We start from the raw sequence: 16,542 nt of genomic DNA on the forward strand, positions 1-16,542 counted from the left end.
TTTGGTTATTTAATTAAATGAGGTTTAATGAATTAAAGGAAACAAATGGGACCTCTCCCTGCAGCTCCCACACCATATGGAGCCCCTTGCGCTGCTTGACTTTTTTTGAGTATTTATAAAGCATAACTATATGGGTTAGACTCAATACAGATAATCACATTACATAATTGATTAAAAAGCTATTACTTAAAAGGCTATGAAATATGTGAGACTTTAAAAAAAAAAGAATTGTTGGATCATAGCAACTTTGAAAAGCAAAGGCAAAATGCGCAAAATCAGGCAACCTGAAGATAGCATTTTGCCAGGCCCAAACTATGGACAAAATGGATCCATGTAAATCCCAATGGAACCCCAAATCTACTGGATCATTCCATGTAGATCCATGATAAATCCAAACTATTGACAAAATGGATCCATGATAAATCCAATGGTCAACTCTTGGCCGTTGTTGACGATCAACGATGACCAACTCTTTAGCCGTCTTTGACGGTCAGATCTGGTCTTTTATGACCGTCGATGGCTAGATCTGGCCTTTTGCGGCCATCGACGGCTAGATCTGGCCGTAAATCTAGCATTTTCCAGTCAAATCCATTTCTGGCCAGATCGACACACCATAGGCCAGATTCGATCAGTATGAGTCGTAACGGTAGATTCCAACCAGATTCTGGCGATGGTGGCCGAAATTTGGCACTGCGGTGGTAGGGGTGTTTTTGTCATTTTATAAATTGGGTGTTTTGTAATTATTAACAAAACCAAGGATATTTTCGTCCACATTGTCCATTGTTTTGGGACAAAATTGGACAGAAATTTGGATTACCGAAGTAATATTTTAATACCATCCTCCCTCCAGATGATATTATTCCCGGTAATTTACCCAGTTTTGGCACTGTTTATCATCTTATTTTCCGATAATGTTTTTGTATAAAAATGTCAAACACAATAATCTGCTCAATTAAATAAATATTACCCTTGTTAAAAAATTTCAACCCGATCTAAACAGGCCCAAAAGGCTATTAAATATGTGAGACTTAAAAAAAAAAAAAAAAATGTTGGATCATAGCAACTTTGAAAAGCAAAGGCAAAATGCACAAAATCAGGCAACCTGAAGATAGCAATAATAGCATTTTGCCAGGCCCAAACTATTGACAAATGGATCCATGTAAATCCAAATGGAACCCCAAATCTACTGGATCATTCCTTGTAGGTTCTCTCGGCAACGTGCTAATTTAACTTCTGTAAAATATTTTCCTTATTTCCAACCATAATTTTTTTGTTAATTTCTCGACACATTTTGTGAATTCTAAATTCATGAATTTTGACATGGGGGCCGGGCATATGCCAGTTTAGGCAAGAACATTCATGCATTTGCTGAATGGCTTGAGATGTCTCTGCAAAAAATATGTAACGTGCATTAAGGGAATTTTTATGTGGAAAGAACATCATCCAAAACAAGAAACTGCAGCTGCCCATGTGTTTACTTAATACATGTTCCATTACTTGTATCATCCTCTTTCTCCAAACAACTCCTGATATAGACCTTGTCTTATCAGTGCAATGAATAATATCCATTTTGTTCAATACTAGGTAGATAATCCTGAACACTTAAATATATGCATTGTTCATTGTCCTAAAACTCATAACAACGACTTCAACCCTTACTGCTCTCATCCGACACAAACCTCGCAACAAGGTCTTCGTCACCTAGCCTGTCCTGTTTGTTGCATCTGTCTCAAGTCATTCCAAATCAACCTTCACGGGCAAGCAATTTTCCCTTTTTTTTAGGCGTAATTATCTGTTCTCACAACGCAATATTGAGCTTAAATAAGTCATTTGTTGGAGAAAATTAAACTCGTGTATTCTCTCTACCTAAAAGATACAAATTTTATGGGTATTGCCTTTTATGTTTTTTAAGGTCATGATGCTTGCTCAGCTTATTATCTATTTCATGCAAGTGTGTTTACACATATTGCAAATTCTAAATTCATGAATTACCTTCAAACGTGGGATGAAGGAAAGCTCATTCATGCATGCATTTGCTAAAAAATATATAAAGACGTTTGTGATGTCTTTGTAACAATGACGAAAGGCATGATAATATAAACTTAAAGATAGCATTGGAGAATGTCATCGTTCCCCTAACTAACCTGCACTTTAAAGGTAAAAAATGTAGTCTGTTCACAAAAGTAGCGGCACTCAAAACTAGTACGTGCTTCTTTTCACAACATACAATCAATACGAAATTGATAAGGTGAATCTTTACACACAAGGCTAGCTATCACTTTGTCCTTGATGTCTTGAATATGTCCCATTACTTTCATCTCCTTCAACCCAAACAACTCATTGATAAAGACCCTGTAGCCTTACTAGTGCAATGAATATTAAACACTACCAAATTCTCAACAAAATGAAGTCCTTTTGCATTTTATAGATGCATGACAAGTAAAATATCTTAAACCATATGTAAATAAAGATTATTTGTGTAGCGCCATCGGTTCCGAGTAATTTGAGGACATTAACAGAAAGCATATATCCTCATGTAGCTTGAAATTAAAATGACAAGATGGGTGTGTTAGTGACTAAAGAATTAATAGCAGCGACAAGTAGCATGTATGAGGTTTCGGTCCCCACGCTAATTAGGGTGATCTGAAGTAGCGACAAGAGAAAAACAAACCCATAAAGACCCTCTTGGTTGAGCTTCTTCTGGGAAGAAATAGAAATCCAATAAGCAAGACAAAAAGAAGTAGATAGGAACAGAAAAATCAATGTTATCAAAGTTTGTCATATATGCAAGCACATTTTGTCGTTGTCTCCCTATCCTACTTGTTGACATGTGACAAACTTCCCACTCTCACCCAATTTTTAAGCAACTTCATTACCTATTTCCTGGACCATTTTGCTAAACTTTTGGGTTAAGTTACCAGCAATTGGCTAGAAAATATAGCTACCTTCATCATTGAGAGAACTAATAGGCATGTTCAAAGGTGTAAGACTCATATTATATATATATATATATATATACATATACTATTGGACCCCATATAAATTGGGACCAGAAAGCAATTTTAATTACCAGGGCTAGCTAGCTTGATAGCTCTTCAATAACTAGTTTATGGGTTCAGTTTCAGAAGCATAAGTTGATAAAAAAACTCTTCACAAAAATGTGTGCTACAATGCTGCTTAAGATATTAGGCACAAAAAGAATCCACAATATGATTGTGTTGCAAAGATGCCACTAAAGTTTGCAGTAAAAAATGCTCTCTAGGAAGCCTAAGTTCAATCACTTACAAACAGAAAAGCCAAAATACATGCAACATGTTTCAATCTATGGCACAATATTTGGTGGAAAAAGCTTTACCTTTCCCATGAACTAATAGTTTATGCAGCCTTTTGTTTTTTGTTTGTTTTTTTTCCCCCTTTGATTCTATGCCATTATCACAAGTTTCTTCCCTTCAATTTTCATGGCTAGTGGGCAGACTAACACAAGTAATCTATAATTATAGATATATTAATTATTAATTAGTTAGAACCCCTACATGCAATTAAGTTGTCTTTTGAACATTAATTGGTGAACTTCTTGGGACAGAGATTTCAAAACCATCTTCATCTTATTACTAAAAAAAAAAAAAGCAACAATAATTAATGGACTTAATACTAACCGGTTGTCACTAATTAAATATTAATTACCACATTAATATTTCTAAATTCTATTAATTGTATGCGTGAAAGATAATTTTACAGAAACAAAGAAGAGGAACAGCTATTGGAAGCACAGCCCTCTTGAGAAAAAATATCATTGAACATTTGTATGAGAAAGTGACCCAAATCAGAAGTGAATAGTAATATATGATTTTAATAGTGGTTTCATCAATTTAGAAGATCTTCATGCATTAATTTGCCCTCTAATGGCCGACATCCCCAAGTTTCTTTATTAAATTATATGTACATGTCTTGTTTTGTTTTGTTCCAATTAAGATAACTTCTTAAACTTGAAACCCTTTCCCCTTATGGTTACAACATTGATTGCATCTCTCCCCAGACAATTTAGGTGAAAATCGTATCATTAAACTCTTACAAAATAGTTTAAGCTTTTAAATAGAATGACTGAACAACAAAAAACGAGAAATCAGCTGCTAACATGGAGAAATCCCAAGATTCAATTTCAACATCAAGGGCAGAAGGCTAATTTCAATTTTCTCAAAACAAATTGAGGGACATCTGGATTGTGGAGGACCCAACAACATGAAATAATAGAAGGGAAATAAAAAATTCAGTATGCTTTCCTCACATAATCACATTGTGTGTTTCTAGAAAATGGAAATGAATAAAAAAAAAAGTATCCCTGATTGCATTAAGAAAGAAGGAAACTTTAAAAAAAAAAAAAAAAGGAAGAGATTCTTTTTAATTGATATCTCTTCTTCCATAATGAGAAAAGACAAAACCAAAATCGTAATAATTCATATTTTGATTAATTTGATTCTCTCCCACAGGCTCAGGCATGGCCACACAGGTTCCATTGCCGACCACCTTAACAGTTTCTATCTACTCCCTTATAGGACAAATTTACATTATCATCTCAACGAGAAATGATCAAGAAAGGACAAGAAACACAAGTGGCTGCTTATTTCCTATCTTCACATGTTCCTTTCTTTTTTTTTTTTGTTCCTTTACTTTTGTTGAACAGCAAGCTTCAAATTATTTTCCTGAGAAAATCAAAGAGAAAGAAACTTGGTAATCTCATTCAAAATGACTTAATTAGAATTGATCATGAACAAGGATAGGCAAAAAGTTCAAGTCTTACCAATAGATCTTTTACAATGGAGAACTGCCTCGTAAATGGAGCTTTCAGAGTCACAAGATTTGCGCCAATCATCGGCAGAGTAAGCGACGCTTGCTCGTGGAGTTGTTTCTGCAGAATATACCCAGGTGTTCATTCCATGAACTCTTGTATCAACAGTTTCAGCTCTAGAACTTGATCTGTGCCCACTTATTCTTTGATACAATGGCCTAAGAAAATCCAAATATTTCTGAAAAATTCTCTTTGATACTTTTCGACACCTTCTCAAGGACGAACATCTTCTCTTACAAGCCGGAACCACAAGTTTTGATGCATGTGAAGAGGTAGAAGGCAAGGTTAGAGATGAATCCGAGGCCTCATATGCCTCCATCTTCAATTGATCAACAAAGAGAGGCATTACATAACCATTGGAAAACAGCTCATCAGCATGAACAAGAGCAAGAGGAGTTTGTGAGCTAGGGAAATCAAACTTGAATTCCTGGGAATTTCTGATGAATCTCTTAGATGGTGGCATTCTTGGGTCCATCTCAATGAAAGAAGCTTCATCACATGCATCAAGTGAGGCCCTAAAGGAGTTGTCAAGGCTTTCTAAAGATGGCTTCAAGTTTACTAACCAACTGTATGAAAAACTTTCAATTGAAAGAGGCTGGGAAGTTTCCATGGCTGCTAATATTAAGATATGCAGAGAACTGAAGAAGAAATTATAAGGGAAAAAGATAACAAGGTGGAACATATCTCTACCATATTTATATACCTTAATATCATCTTTCTAACAGTTGTGTATGTGGTTGTCTGGCACGAGACAATGAATTTTAATAATTGAAAAGGGAAAAGAAGAAAAGAAACAAATAGGTGAGCCCCCACAAGCACCCACAAAGGTATTGTTGCATCACAAGTCTACCCTACTTTTTCTTTAAACTTCTCAAAAATGCCTCTAAATTTTAAATTTAATTCACACTTGATCAGCAGGAATTAGAAGGAAAAAGAAATATGTTCATGCATATTCCAATATTCTATTAGAAGCAACCTCTTGAAACAAAGAGAATAATATGATTAAAGTCTTATGCTTTCAAATGTTTCTTGTAAACCTATATATAGATTCTATAATATGTGGAGAAATAGATGAGCTAAGCAGAGGTTTAGGTAAGCAGGTTCATGCACAGACTCCATTAATTATTGAAGTTGCTCCTAGAACAAGAATAAACAGAGACTACCACAATGAGTTCAAATTTATGTTGGCAACTAAAATTCTTTATGCTTTAGAACATTTTACATAAAAATATAAAAAAAAAAAAAATCGAATAAATTGTAGATAAAATTGATAATATCGCTTTCATTTGCTTTTGTTTTGTCATTATCCTTTATAATGTTTATTACTCTATTGATTAATTTTTTGAGTGGGCATCACTGGTTTGAAAGGATGACTTCACCACTTTGATGTTTACATTCTAACCACTGACCTAAAGCCTCAACCTAGAGAATAAACTACTTTTCATAAAACACAACAATATAAAATACAACTCATATGCTCTACATACAATTAAATAAGATATGAATTTTATTAAATATGAACAGGCTCTTAAGATTCTGAATAGGTGTGTTTCAATTAAATATAACATGCTAGTGATTTTTATATAGAATATTTAAGTGACCATAAACTGCTGCAGGAGTTACATCAGACCATCATTATAAAACAAGAAAAAAGGATTTATAGCAGAATTAAGATATTATTCTTCCAGGGTTTCGGAAAATAAAGATTTACTAACCCTGGAAAACCTTAATATTTCCAGGAATTATAGCTAGACAGTTATTAGATGCATATACTTTTTCCATCCAGAGATAGCTAGAGTTACAACTTGTGTGAAAAGAAAAATGTCATAATACCATTTGACAAGATTAACAAATTGCAATTTCAGTTTCCAATTCTGGGCAAAAATGTAATCAGACAAAGATTCTCACAGCCTCTCTCATTCATTGCAACATCAAAACAAATGCACAACAAGACATTGGACTTAAATTCCATGACTCAGTAAAGAAAATAGATAAATATTATGATACCTACAGTTATACGTAGGCCATGGCTATAACCCTGTCCTTGAATCGGTTAAAGTGATACATTTGAAATCTCAGAGGAAGGCAAAAATATCAGTTAGTTCTCTTGGTAAGGAAATTCTACGCTTTTATATCCACCAACGGTCCGAGTGGTGGTGAGTTCAAATTTGCTCAAAACTTAAATGCTAGAGAAAGTAATGTCCTTATCATAAGAAATAGTACTAATTATTATTTACAAACAATCTACAAAAACAAAAATAGCAGACAAGGGTCCCCAGAGCTGTTGGAGAATGAAATTGACATTGACCAAAGTTTCTGGGACAGAAGCCAAATAATGATCGTGACTCCTAAACAATTGGTCCACCCTCATCACAACATAAAAGCAATTACTAGAGAATCCGCACATTCATAAAGTAGTTAAGTTCCAAATAGAATGTTTTTTGTAGCACAAAATTAGTATTTATAAAGTATTTATTCAACACAACAAAACGATAACTTAATGCAACTGAATTACAGAAAAATTTCAACATGAATGAAGAAATAAATCTAGTTCCTGATAAGGTAAAATATTGAGCCGTCTAAATCGTGCTATATGTAGAGAATATACACCACACCATAGTCTGTACAAATGTCTAGTGGCCAACACTGGGGTTAAGTAAGTGGCCCTCACCAAGAATTATAAGACTGATTCATAGGCTTAAACTGGTCTTCTAAAATTAATAGCTGCAAATCTCTTCCTAGATAGTGAGGATGTATCAGCAAGTGCAAATGCACAGTAGCGAAGAGAACTAACTAATGGTCCTGAAAAGCATCTACTGTCTACATAATGAAGCTTTAACATTTTTCCAACTGAATGGAATACTCTATGATTGCAGACTTTAAACTGTCCTTCAACAGTCAGAATTCACCAAATGATATCATAGAGGTAACCTGCCATCAGTTCAATAAAAAGGATGAAAAAGGAGAACTACTTTTTTTCTTTTTTCACCCTTAATTTTCTCATAAAAGGACTATGGCATTCTCCGTTTTATGTTGCAGATTGTCGTAGGAACAGGACAAAACCTGAAATTCTCATGTCAGAAACAACACTTGCAATGGGTCACGACCTGGTAGAACACCTTCCAAGCTAAAATTAGGTAAACCCTAGTTCCCTAAAGACCAACTCCATTATTAAGTAATGGAAAGCTGATAGCTGATTAAAAAAAATAAGTACAGAGCAAGAAAATTATTTCATAAGCCCCAAGAATACTAAGGCATTCCACAGGCTATGCAAGAGCATTGATGCCAACAGGTTTCTTGATTGTGCAAAGACAGAACCCATGACCACCCAAGGAACACAAGTGGTAGCATCCTCTGCATATTAAAATGCGCCACGGAAAACGCCATTGAACTCACCAAAATTGAGCACCACACAGGCATTTACTTCGTCAATGAAGGGGGAAGGAACCTACATAATACAATCTCCTTCCAAATGGGGGCACAAACTGAAACAACCACTGCATAGAGTGCCATTGCCACCGGATCTCGTGCAACAATTGATTGCTCAACACTTGAGACAGTAACAGATGTGGAGGGAAGAACAGGTAACAAATTCAGGTTGACCTGTGAGAGCTGGTTGACCAATGGAAACGTAAGGCAGCCCAAAGCGAATCAAACTGCCACTTTCCATTAAGGCTAAAACCGAACCAATCAGATGGAAGGGGATGAAACATTGAGAGACAATGGCAACGGATTGCAATCCCAATGAGACCTTCAGCCATATCAGTCAAGAGTCTATACAAGGCTTGCCCTCTATATGTCAGGGACTTCTTTCCAAACCCTGCAGTGTGAGCTATGAGTGGAATTACCCAAGATCCTACTAACCAGAATGAGGAAATCCAGAGGAGCATATCCTGTGACACCACAAAACCTCACTTTACTTTTTTTTTTTTTTTTGCCTAATTTTCTCACAAATTTAAGTTCAAAGTCCTATAACATGGTTAAACCTGTTACAGTTCATTTGAACACTAAAAAACATGATTTCATCAGGTTTATTATGAAAATTTTAACATGAAGCATGAAGACTGGACCATGTTANATGAGACCTTCAGCCATATCAGTCAAGAGTCTATACAAGGCTTGCCCTCTATATGTCAGGGACTTCTTTCCAAACCCTGCAGTGTGAGCTATGAGTGGAATTACCCAAGATCCTACTAACCAGAATGAGGCAATCCAGAGGAGCATATCCTGTGACACCACAAAACCTCACTTTACTTTTTTTTTTTTTTTGCCTAATTTTCTCACAAATTTAAGTTCAAAGTCCTATAACATGGTTAAACCTGTTACAGTTCATTTGAACACTAAAAAACATGATTTCATCAGGTTTATTATGAAAATTTTAACATGAAGCATGAAGACTGGACCATGTTACAGCTAGCTTAAAAAGAAAAGCAATGGATTTCAATTGCCATGCCAATTGGAGATGCTTAAAACTAAGAGCAATGCTAGTTTTACAAAAACACATACAAAGGGGGCATACAAAGACAATCCCCACCCTTGATTTTCATGATTTCTCTCTCCTTCTCTTTCTCTTTTTCAGTTTTTTCTTTATTTTTTTCTTTGGATAATGTCACTTTGTAGCCCTCTTTGTATGGGTCTTTGTAAGGATAGCATTTTTCTAAAACTAAAATCTATTATAAATTGTCCATCCCAACATGTTAAAATTTAACACACAATTCATGTTTGTAATATGGCTGCAATATCAATCCAATATCATGTCCAAGTGTTTTGTTCTTAAAATTTGTCCCTAGAGAAAGGTGAAAATATCTTAGCGGTTACTAATTTGTAACCCTTTTAATAAAAGTTCAATTTTGTTCCCTCAACAACAAAAATTTCAGTATGTCAGCAGATTATTTGGATTACTGCTCAAACATAATTAAAGTTGAATCGAGAACTGCACTACAAATTTCTGCACATTGGTAAATAGATGCATTTTTTTTGCAGAATCCTTCATCATTTTATAGACTAAAGTTGCATCACAATTTCAGACCAACAGGTACAGACTAAATGTTCATGATAAGAATCCAGAAGGTATCACCACCCGTAAAAAAGGAGTGGCATTTAATAGTTTGAAAACAATTCCTAAAAATAACTACTAGATAAAGTTAATATCGGTTTCATTTCAGAACATCCTTTTTTTTTTTTTTTTTTCTTATCTAACTGACTTAAAAAATGCTTCACCTGCAGAATGGTCTTTCCCCATTTCCCGTCCATGGTACTGTCCAAGATCCAGAGCTAAAATAGTGCATGCGTACCCTAATACACAAACAAAAACAAAATCCTAAAATTATGCAAAACATCTAGCCATTGTATCCTATATAAATAAATGTACATAATTAATTAATTTGTTACCGTAACCGCTAAAATGGCCACTTAGATGCTTTGACCAAGAAACCTCAATGTAAGAGAAAAATCATCTGAATTCATTTAAATATAAATTCCTAGCTAACAAATAATTACGATTTATGCGTTAAATGGTTGAAATCAATGTATGATGAAAATTGTAAGGCATAATGCAAAAGCTTACCTTTTGAAGACTTGAAACCGTGTCATTTCTCAAAACAGTTGAATGATCAAATTCAGGCTCAGCAAATTCTTCCTGCAATTTATCTTAAACAAACTCGGACTTAGAAGCATCAGAATACGAGGAATCTCCATTTCTAAAGCATTCAGATCTCCATTTCTGCATGAAATTCATAATTTTACTTTAACCAAGCTTACTCATTGTGTTATCGTAAACAAGAACAATTGAATAAATGAAAATATCTTAACAAAGCAGCTTAATCACTGAAATTCTTAACTTACCTGATTCTTTCATGTTTTCATATTGCACATTGAGAATTTAATTTAAAAAAGAAACCTTGTTTCACCTTTTTGTCGGAAACCAAAACGCTGGGTATTGGAATTCTGAAAAGACTTCATAAACAGATGTGTAGAGGAAGCATAAGGAGCTTACATGATTGAGAAACGTAGGGGGAGAAGCAGTGACACGTAAGCTTCGGTGGAGTGAAAACGGCATCCTTGGAGGCTTCAAAACCCAATGCCAATAATTGGGAGATGGTGAACACGAGAGAGTGTGGGAACATAGTGATGACATCATGGTGGCACCGGATTGATTGAAATCCAGGAGTAGAAAGTAGCTAATTTATGGATCGGATAAGTAATCAACGGACATGGAGATTCGTACGCGTCGTTTTGGTCCTTCTGGAGACACAGGGAAAATGGTAATGGAGTCACCAGTTTCCTCGAAACTAACAGCCGCGAGGTGTTCGCCCGAATGTTAAGGGAAGAGGGAAATAAGTGAAAAACGACGACGTTCAGCTCCCCTTAAAGCTTTAAATTCCCAAATTTTCAATAGCTTAGTTCTTTCGATGGCCCATTGAAACTCTGTGGAGATATCATATGATGTTATGGGACGAAAGAGAGATTTGTCAGCTCAAAAGTCAAACAAAGAAGAAATTGCAAGTCAAATATCTATTCTTGACATATAAAGTAATGCTCAATAATTTGTATTACTACAAAAGTCAGAGAATGAAAATCTAATAATTGAAATCCATCTCCTGTGGTTCACACCATCATCACCTTGATTGGTCAACAATCACCATCTTCCTTCCAAAGTACACTGATATGTACAAGAACACAATGTGAAAATCTGAATAATTTCTCATGCAAAATAGATCAACTACGTGTCAAAAGCTCTTGGCCTTTCGGCTAGTTACAGTTTCTTCATCACCATATACCAACTAACACGTGCCTTAATTCCCAGTTCTTCTTCTCAGCCGACCATATGATACGAACTCTTTTTCAAAATTTAGCTCACCCACCAGTGTATACGTGGTGTGATCTTCCATCTTTCTTCCCCACTTTAAACACTTGTGCACTTTGTTTTACTTTCTATAAGAACATCGCCTTGCCAATTTAAGTAAGTTGTTCAGTTTTACTCAGCTTCACTATAGCTCTTCATGGCTCCTTCTTTGTGTTCTTCATGGTTACTCCTTGTGTTTTTAGTCATGGCAACTGGGTTTAGTTGCTGCACGGCTAGCCAAATTGGTTTGGGTTCGAGACTGTTGGCTAGTGAAGGCCAAACTTGGGTTTCTGATAACAGAACCTTTGCTTTTGGGTTCACGCCAGTGCCTAACAATCGTGACCGCTTTCAACTGGCAATCTGGTTTGCTGAGCTCCCTGGAGACAGAACAGTAGTTTGGTCAGCTAACAGGTAAGTGCTCCAGTAATCGTCATTTATATTTGTTCATTTTAGTTGCTTATGTGATTTTGTAAATGTACGTAGTATTTGAGCATTAGTCCAACTTGACAGTAGCTAATTAAGTTCAATCCAATTCAACTTTAATTAGCTGAGAGTGAGTGCATGAAACATTGGATGGTTACTGGTTTATGACTTAGAAAAAAGCACAAACCATTTCTCCATCTCTAGTCTTTAGTCTTTACGAAAGCTCTTGCAGGTAAAATATGATGATCTCTTTAAGCCAAAACTTTGATTTTCTCTCAATGATCATCTATTAGAAACTCTCCTGTCACCAAAGACGCAATCCTGGATCTGGACACCACCGGAAATCTTGTTCTTATCGACAGGGAAGCCGCCATATGGAGTTCAAACACCTCAGGCGCCGGGGTTGAATATGCAGTCATGTCAGAATCCGGGAATTTCATCCTTTACACCACGAACAACCGCTCTGCTTGGCAAAGTTTTTGGCACCCTTCTGATACATTACTCCCAAACCAGCCCTTAGGTGTTTCTCTTGAACTGACCTCGCCCAAGTCACCTTCACATGGAGGCTACTACTCACTCAAAATGCTGCAACAGCCCACGTCATTGAGCCTTGCATTGACCTATAATTTGCCTGAATCATATGATGCTTCACCTGAAGCTTATGCAAATATATCCTACTGGTCTTCGCCAGAGATTTCGAATGTTACTGGGGATGTTGTTGCTGTGTTAGATGAAGCTGGAAGCTTTGGAATAGTATATGGTGACACATCAAGTGGAGCAATTTATGTGTACAAGAATGATGGTGATACTGGTGGCTTGTCATCCGCTACAAATCAATCGACTCGTTTGTCAGTTCTCCGGCGATTGATACTTGAGACTAATGGGAATATACGTTTGTATAGATGGGACAATGATGTTAATGGATCTCGCCAATGGGTTCCAGAATGGGCTGCTGTTTCGAACCCGTGTGATATTGCTGGAATATGTGGAAATGGGATATGTAAATTGGACAGAAGCAAGACTAATGCTTCTTGTACATGCTTGCCCGGTACTTCTAAAGGAGGAAGCGATGGCCAGTGTTCAGAGTCTTCATCATCGATTGGAAAATGTGATTCAAGGAGAGAAAATCAAACTTCCCAGTATAAAACTGCGGCGGTGGCCCAAACAAACTATTATTTCTCTGATTATTCAGTGATAACCAATTACAGTGATATTGACACAGTATCTAAATGTGGTGATGCTTGTCTTTCTGATTGTGAGTGTGTTGCTTCTCTTTATGGCCTTGATGATGAGAAGCCTTACTGTTGGGTTTTGAGGGGCTTGGATTTTGGTGGCTATGAGGACCCTGGCTCGACTTTGTTTGTGAAAATTGGGGCTAATGGCTCAACTGCACCGGGAGGATCTGATGATTCCTCAGAAGGGTCTGGGAGTGTCCGCCAAAAGGTTTTGGTCATTCCTATTGTTCTCAGCATGACTGTCCTTATTGGACTCCTCTGCTTGTTATTGTATTTCAATGTTCATAAAAAGCGAGCCTTGAAGAAAGCTATGGAAAACTCTTTGATTGAAACTGGTGCTCCACTGAATTTTACTTACCGTGATTTACAAATTCGTACCAGCAATTTTTCGCAGCTTCTTGGAACAGGTTAGTCATATAACTGAGGTTTTTATATTTGAACAGAGGAGACAGATGCAGGGGAAATTGTTGTTGGCATTTACTTTTCTGATGTTGTCTTACAGGAGGATTTGGGAGTGTATACAAGGGAAGCCTTGGAGATGGGACTCTGGTTGCAGTAAAGAAACTGGACAGGGTTTTGCCTCACGGAGAGAAGGAATTTATAACTGAAGTGAATACCATTGGTTCAATGCATCACATGAACCTGGTTCGTCTATGTGGCTACTGCTCTGAGGGCTCACACCGGTAACCAATACTTTCATTTTCAATACATAAATGAATGTTTGATTCTAAAACTTGTTCATCTCAGTCTTTATGCAAACTAGCAGGAGTTATGATCAAGTTTTTTAATTTACTTGAAATTTTGTTTCTTTGGCAGTCTTTTAGTCTATGAGTTTATGAAAAATAGATCCCTGGACAAATGGATCTTTCCTTCATATAATTCCCGCGACAAGCTGCTGGATTGGCCTACTCGCTTCAATATAGCAATTGCCACGGCACAAGGGATTGCATATTTTCACGAGCAGTGCAGAAATCGGATAATTCACTGTGACATAAAGCCGGAAAATATTTTGCTAGATGAGAACTTCAGCCCCAAGGTATCGGATTTTGGACTGGCTAAGTTAATGGGAAGAGAGCATTCACAAGTTGTCACCATGGTCAGAGGAACAAGAGGTTATTTGGCTCCAGAGTGGGTTAGTAACCGGCCTATAACTGTAAAGGCTGATGTTTACAGTTATGGAATGCTTCTTCTGGAGATTGTTGGTGGCAGGAGAAATCTTGATATGTCTTATGATGCTGATGACTTCTTTTATCCTGGATGGGCTTTTAAGGTACTTCAAAATGCTTATTTTTGCTTAATTCAGCATAATATCAAATCCTTATTTCTATCAATGTTGCCATTTGCAGGAGCTGACAAGTGGGACACCATTGAAAGTTGCAGATGGACGACTGGAAGGGACGGTGGATGAAGAAGAGGTGACGAGAGCTTTAAAAGTTGCGTTTTGGTGCATTCAAGATGAAGTGTTTATGAGGCCTTCAATGGGAGAAGTGGTGAAGATGTTAGAAGGATCAATTGACATAAACACACCACCAATGCCTCAGACAGTCTTGGAATTGATTGAAGAAGGCTTAGACCATGTATACAGAGCCATGAAGATAGATTTTAATCAATTTAGCTCCGTCACCATCAACAGTCTTCCTTCATCGCATACGCATTCGCACGCGACCTGCAGTTATTCCACAATGTCACCCAGATAGTCTAGGTTCATGAAACCAAATATTTTTGGATAATGTAGAATTAGGATATGTGCACCAAGGATAACCCTTAAGTGGCTTAAGCCCCATGCTCAAGCCTTCTCATTATACCTTGTGTTCATCTCGGCTGGTCAAATTTTGTGTTGAGATGAGTTAATTGCTCTGTTAAAGATGAATTTATATTCTGAAGGAATTTTGAATAACTGAAGCTTGATTAATATCAGATTTATCATTCTTGGAATGACTGTAACTAGTGAGATAATCCCAACAATTAGTTATTCTGAAGCACCGCATCACAACTCCATGTTGAGCTGAAGCCTTGATTACTGAAATTGGACTGAGATGAGATCAGCAGTAGGAGTGAAGCTTCTTTTCTCAACTTATGATCTCTTATTATTTATATTCTGCTAATTTTTTTTACAAACACTTTAAGTACATAGGGTAAATTTTTCATTGCCTGTTTAAATTTTCTTAATTATTTATTTATTTATTTCTGTCTCTCACAGTATAGTAACGAAAGGGTAAATTTCAAGAAAGCGTACTAGAAAATACCAGGAAAATAAAGTTATGGAAGATCTCCATCACCATGATTGTGCTTTCATGTAAAAACTCGTTTTGAATTTAGCAGCTTTGTGTTTCCCTACGAGAAACAAGAACATTTCAGAAATTGATAAAGAAACAGAAAAATGACTCTTATCTCTTCAATGTTGTATCTTTAAGAAACCTCCTAGATCATAAAAAAACTGAGAAGAAACATGATGAATATGGATGGAGCCTTCCGAGCTCAATAGTTATATGCTGCCAATCCATGAAGCTTGAAATAACCTACATGTTGTCGAACAATTAAAAGTTTCCACTCTCCGGCCAAAAACAGAGTAGAAGTATGAAGAATCTTTGCATGATTTGATGAGTGGAAGAATAATTTCCCAGGCCAGAAACTTACTTCAGAGTTCAGACAAAGGATATACAAAGATCTTGCCTTCTTACTTTATAAAAAAATTTAACTAGGGCAACAATGATTCCGAAGCAAGAACAACAAACTGCATCTTGAGTCTTGACCACGCGCGAGTTAGGACTTGAAGTAGGTGTTAGGTCGTTTTCAGAAAATGCAACTTCCAATCACAGCAATTATAAGGTGGAAATAAATAATTCAATTTGTCATAAGTTTTTAAGTCATTGAAAATTTTATTAGTCAATGAAAATTTTATTAAGTGAAAACGCGGATTAGAGGAGAATCCGATGCATTTCCTCCACAGGGTCCACCAGAATTTCCTACCATCTTCCTTTGTGATCGTTTTCCAAATTTACAAATCATTTGTCAAACAACCAGTCAAATTTAAATTGCATTAGCGTAATTTCAGACAAGTAAAATAACTGTTATTTGAAATTATTCACCCCTTTACCTTTGAACTTTGATCTAGCGTTAGTTCTCGTTAGAATTAATATTTAACAGAGTAATAATATTTTATTAACCTTTTAATAGGATTAAGAAACAGAGTG

At 36.2% G+C, this 16,542-nt stretch overlaps 2 protein-coding genes across 3 annotated transcripts; one reads left to right on the top strand and one right to left on the bottom strand.

The window, feature by feature from the left end:
* Positions 1–4,658: 4,658 nt before the first annotated feature.
* LOC116106890 (probable membrane-associated kinase regulator 6) lies at positions 4,659–11,131 on the bottom strand. Of its 2 annotated transcripts, none has more exons than XM_031393195.1 (5): positions 10,842–11,131; positions 10,413–10,568; positions 10,067–10,141; positions 4,799–5,484; positions 4,659–4,700 (listed from the first exon to the last, which is right to left on the bottom strand). In XM_031393195.1, exons 2-5 carry the CDS (start codon positions 10,436–10,438, stop codon positions 4,693–4,695), a joined length of 795 nt encoding a protein of 264 aa, XP_031249055.1. In that variant the 5' UTR covers positions 10,439–10,568; positions 10,842–11,131; the 3' UTR covers positions 4,659–4,692. The 2 variants fall into 2 exon arrangements, with proteins under 2 accessions (XP_031249055.1, XP_031249056.1); XM_031393196.1 differs by lacking the exon at positions 10,842–11,131 and adding an exon at positions 10,756–10,825.
* A 696-nt stretch (positions 11,132–11,827) lies between these two features.
* On the top strand, positions 11,828–15,462 carry LOC116106820 (G-type lectin S-receptor-like serine/threonine-protein kinase At5g24080). The gene is made up of 5 exons (XM_031393136.1): positions 11,828–12,101; positions 12,407–13,755; positions 13,851–14,031; positions 14,165–14,618; positions 14,695–15,462. Exons 1-5 carry the CDS (start codon positions 11,848–11,850, stop codon positions 15,043–15,045), a joined length of 2,589 nt encoding a protein of 862 aa, XP_031248996.1. The 5' UTR covers positions 11,828–11,847; the 3' UTR covers positions 15,046–15,462.
* The last annotated feature ends 1,080 nt before the right edge of the window (positions 15,463–16,542 follow it).

Source organism: Pistacia vera, unplaced genomic scaffold (assembly GCF_008641045.1).
Source record: "Pistacia vera cultivar Batoury unplaced genomic scaffold, PisVer_v2 Contig524, whole genome shotgun sequence".
NCBI classification, from domain to species: domain Eukaryota; kingdom Viridiplantae; phylum Streptophyta; class Magnoliopsida; order Sapindales; family Anacardiaceae; genus Pistacia; species Pistacia vera.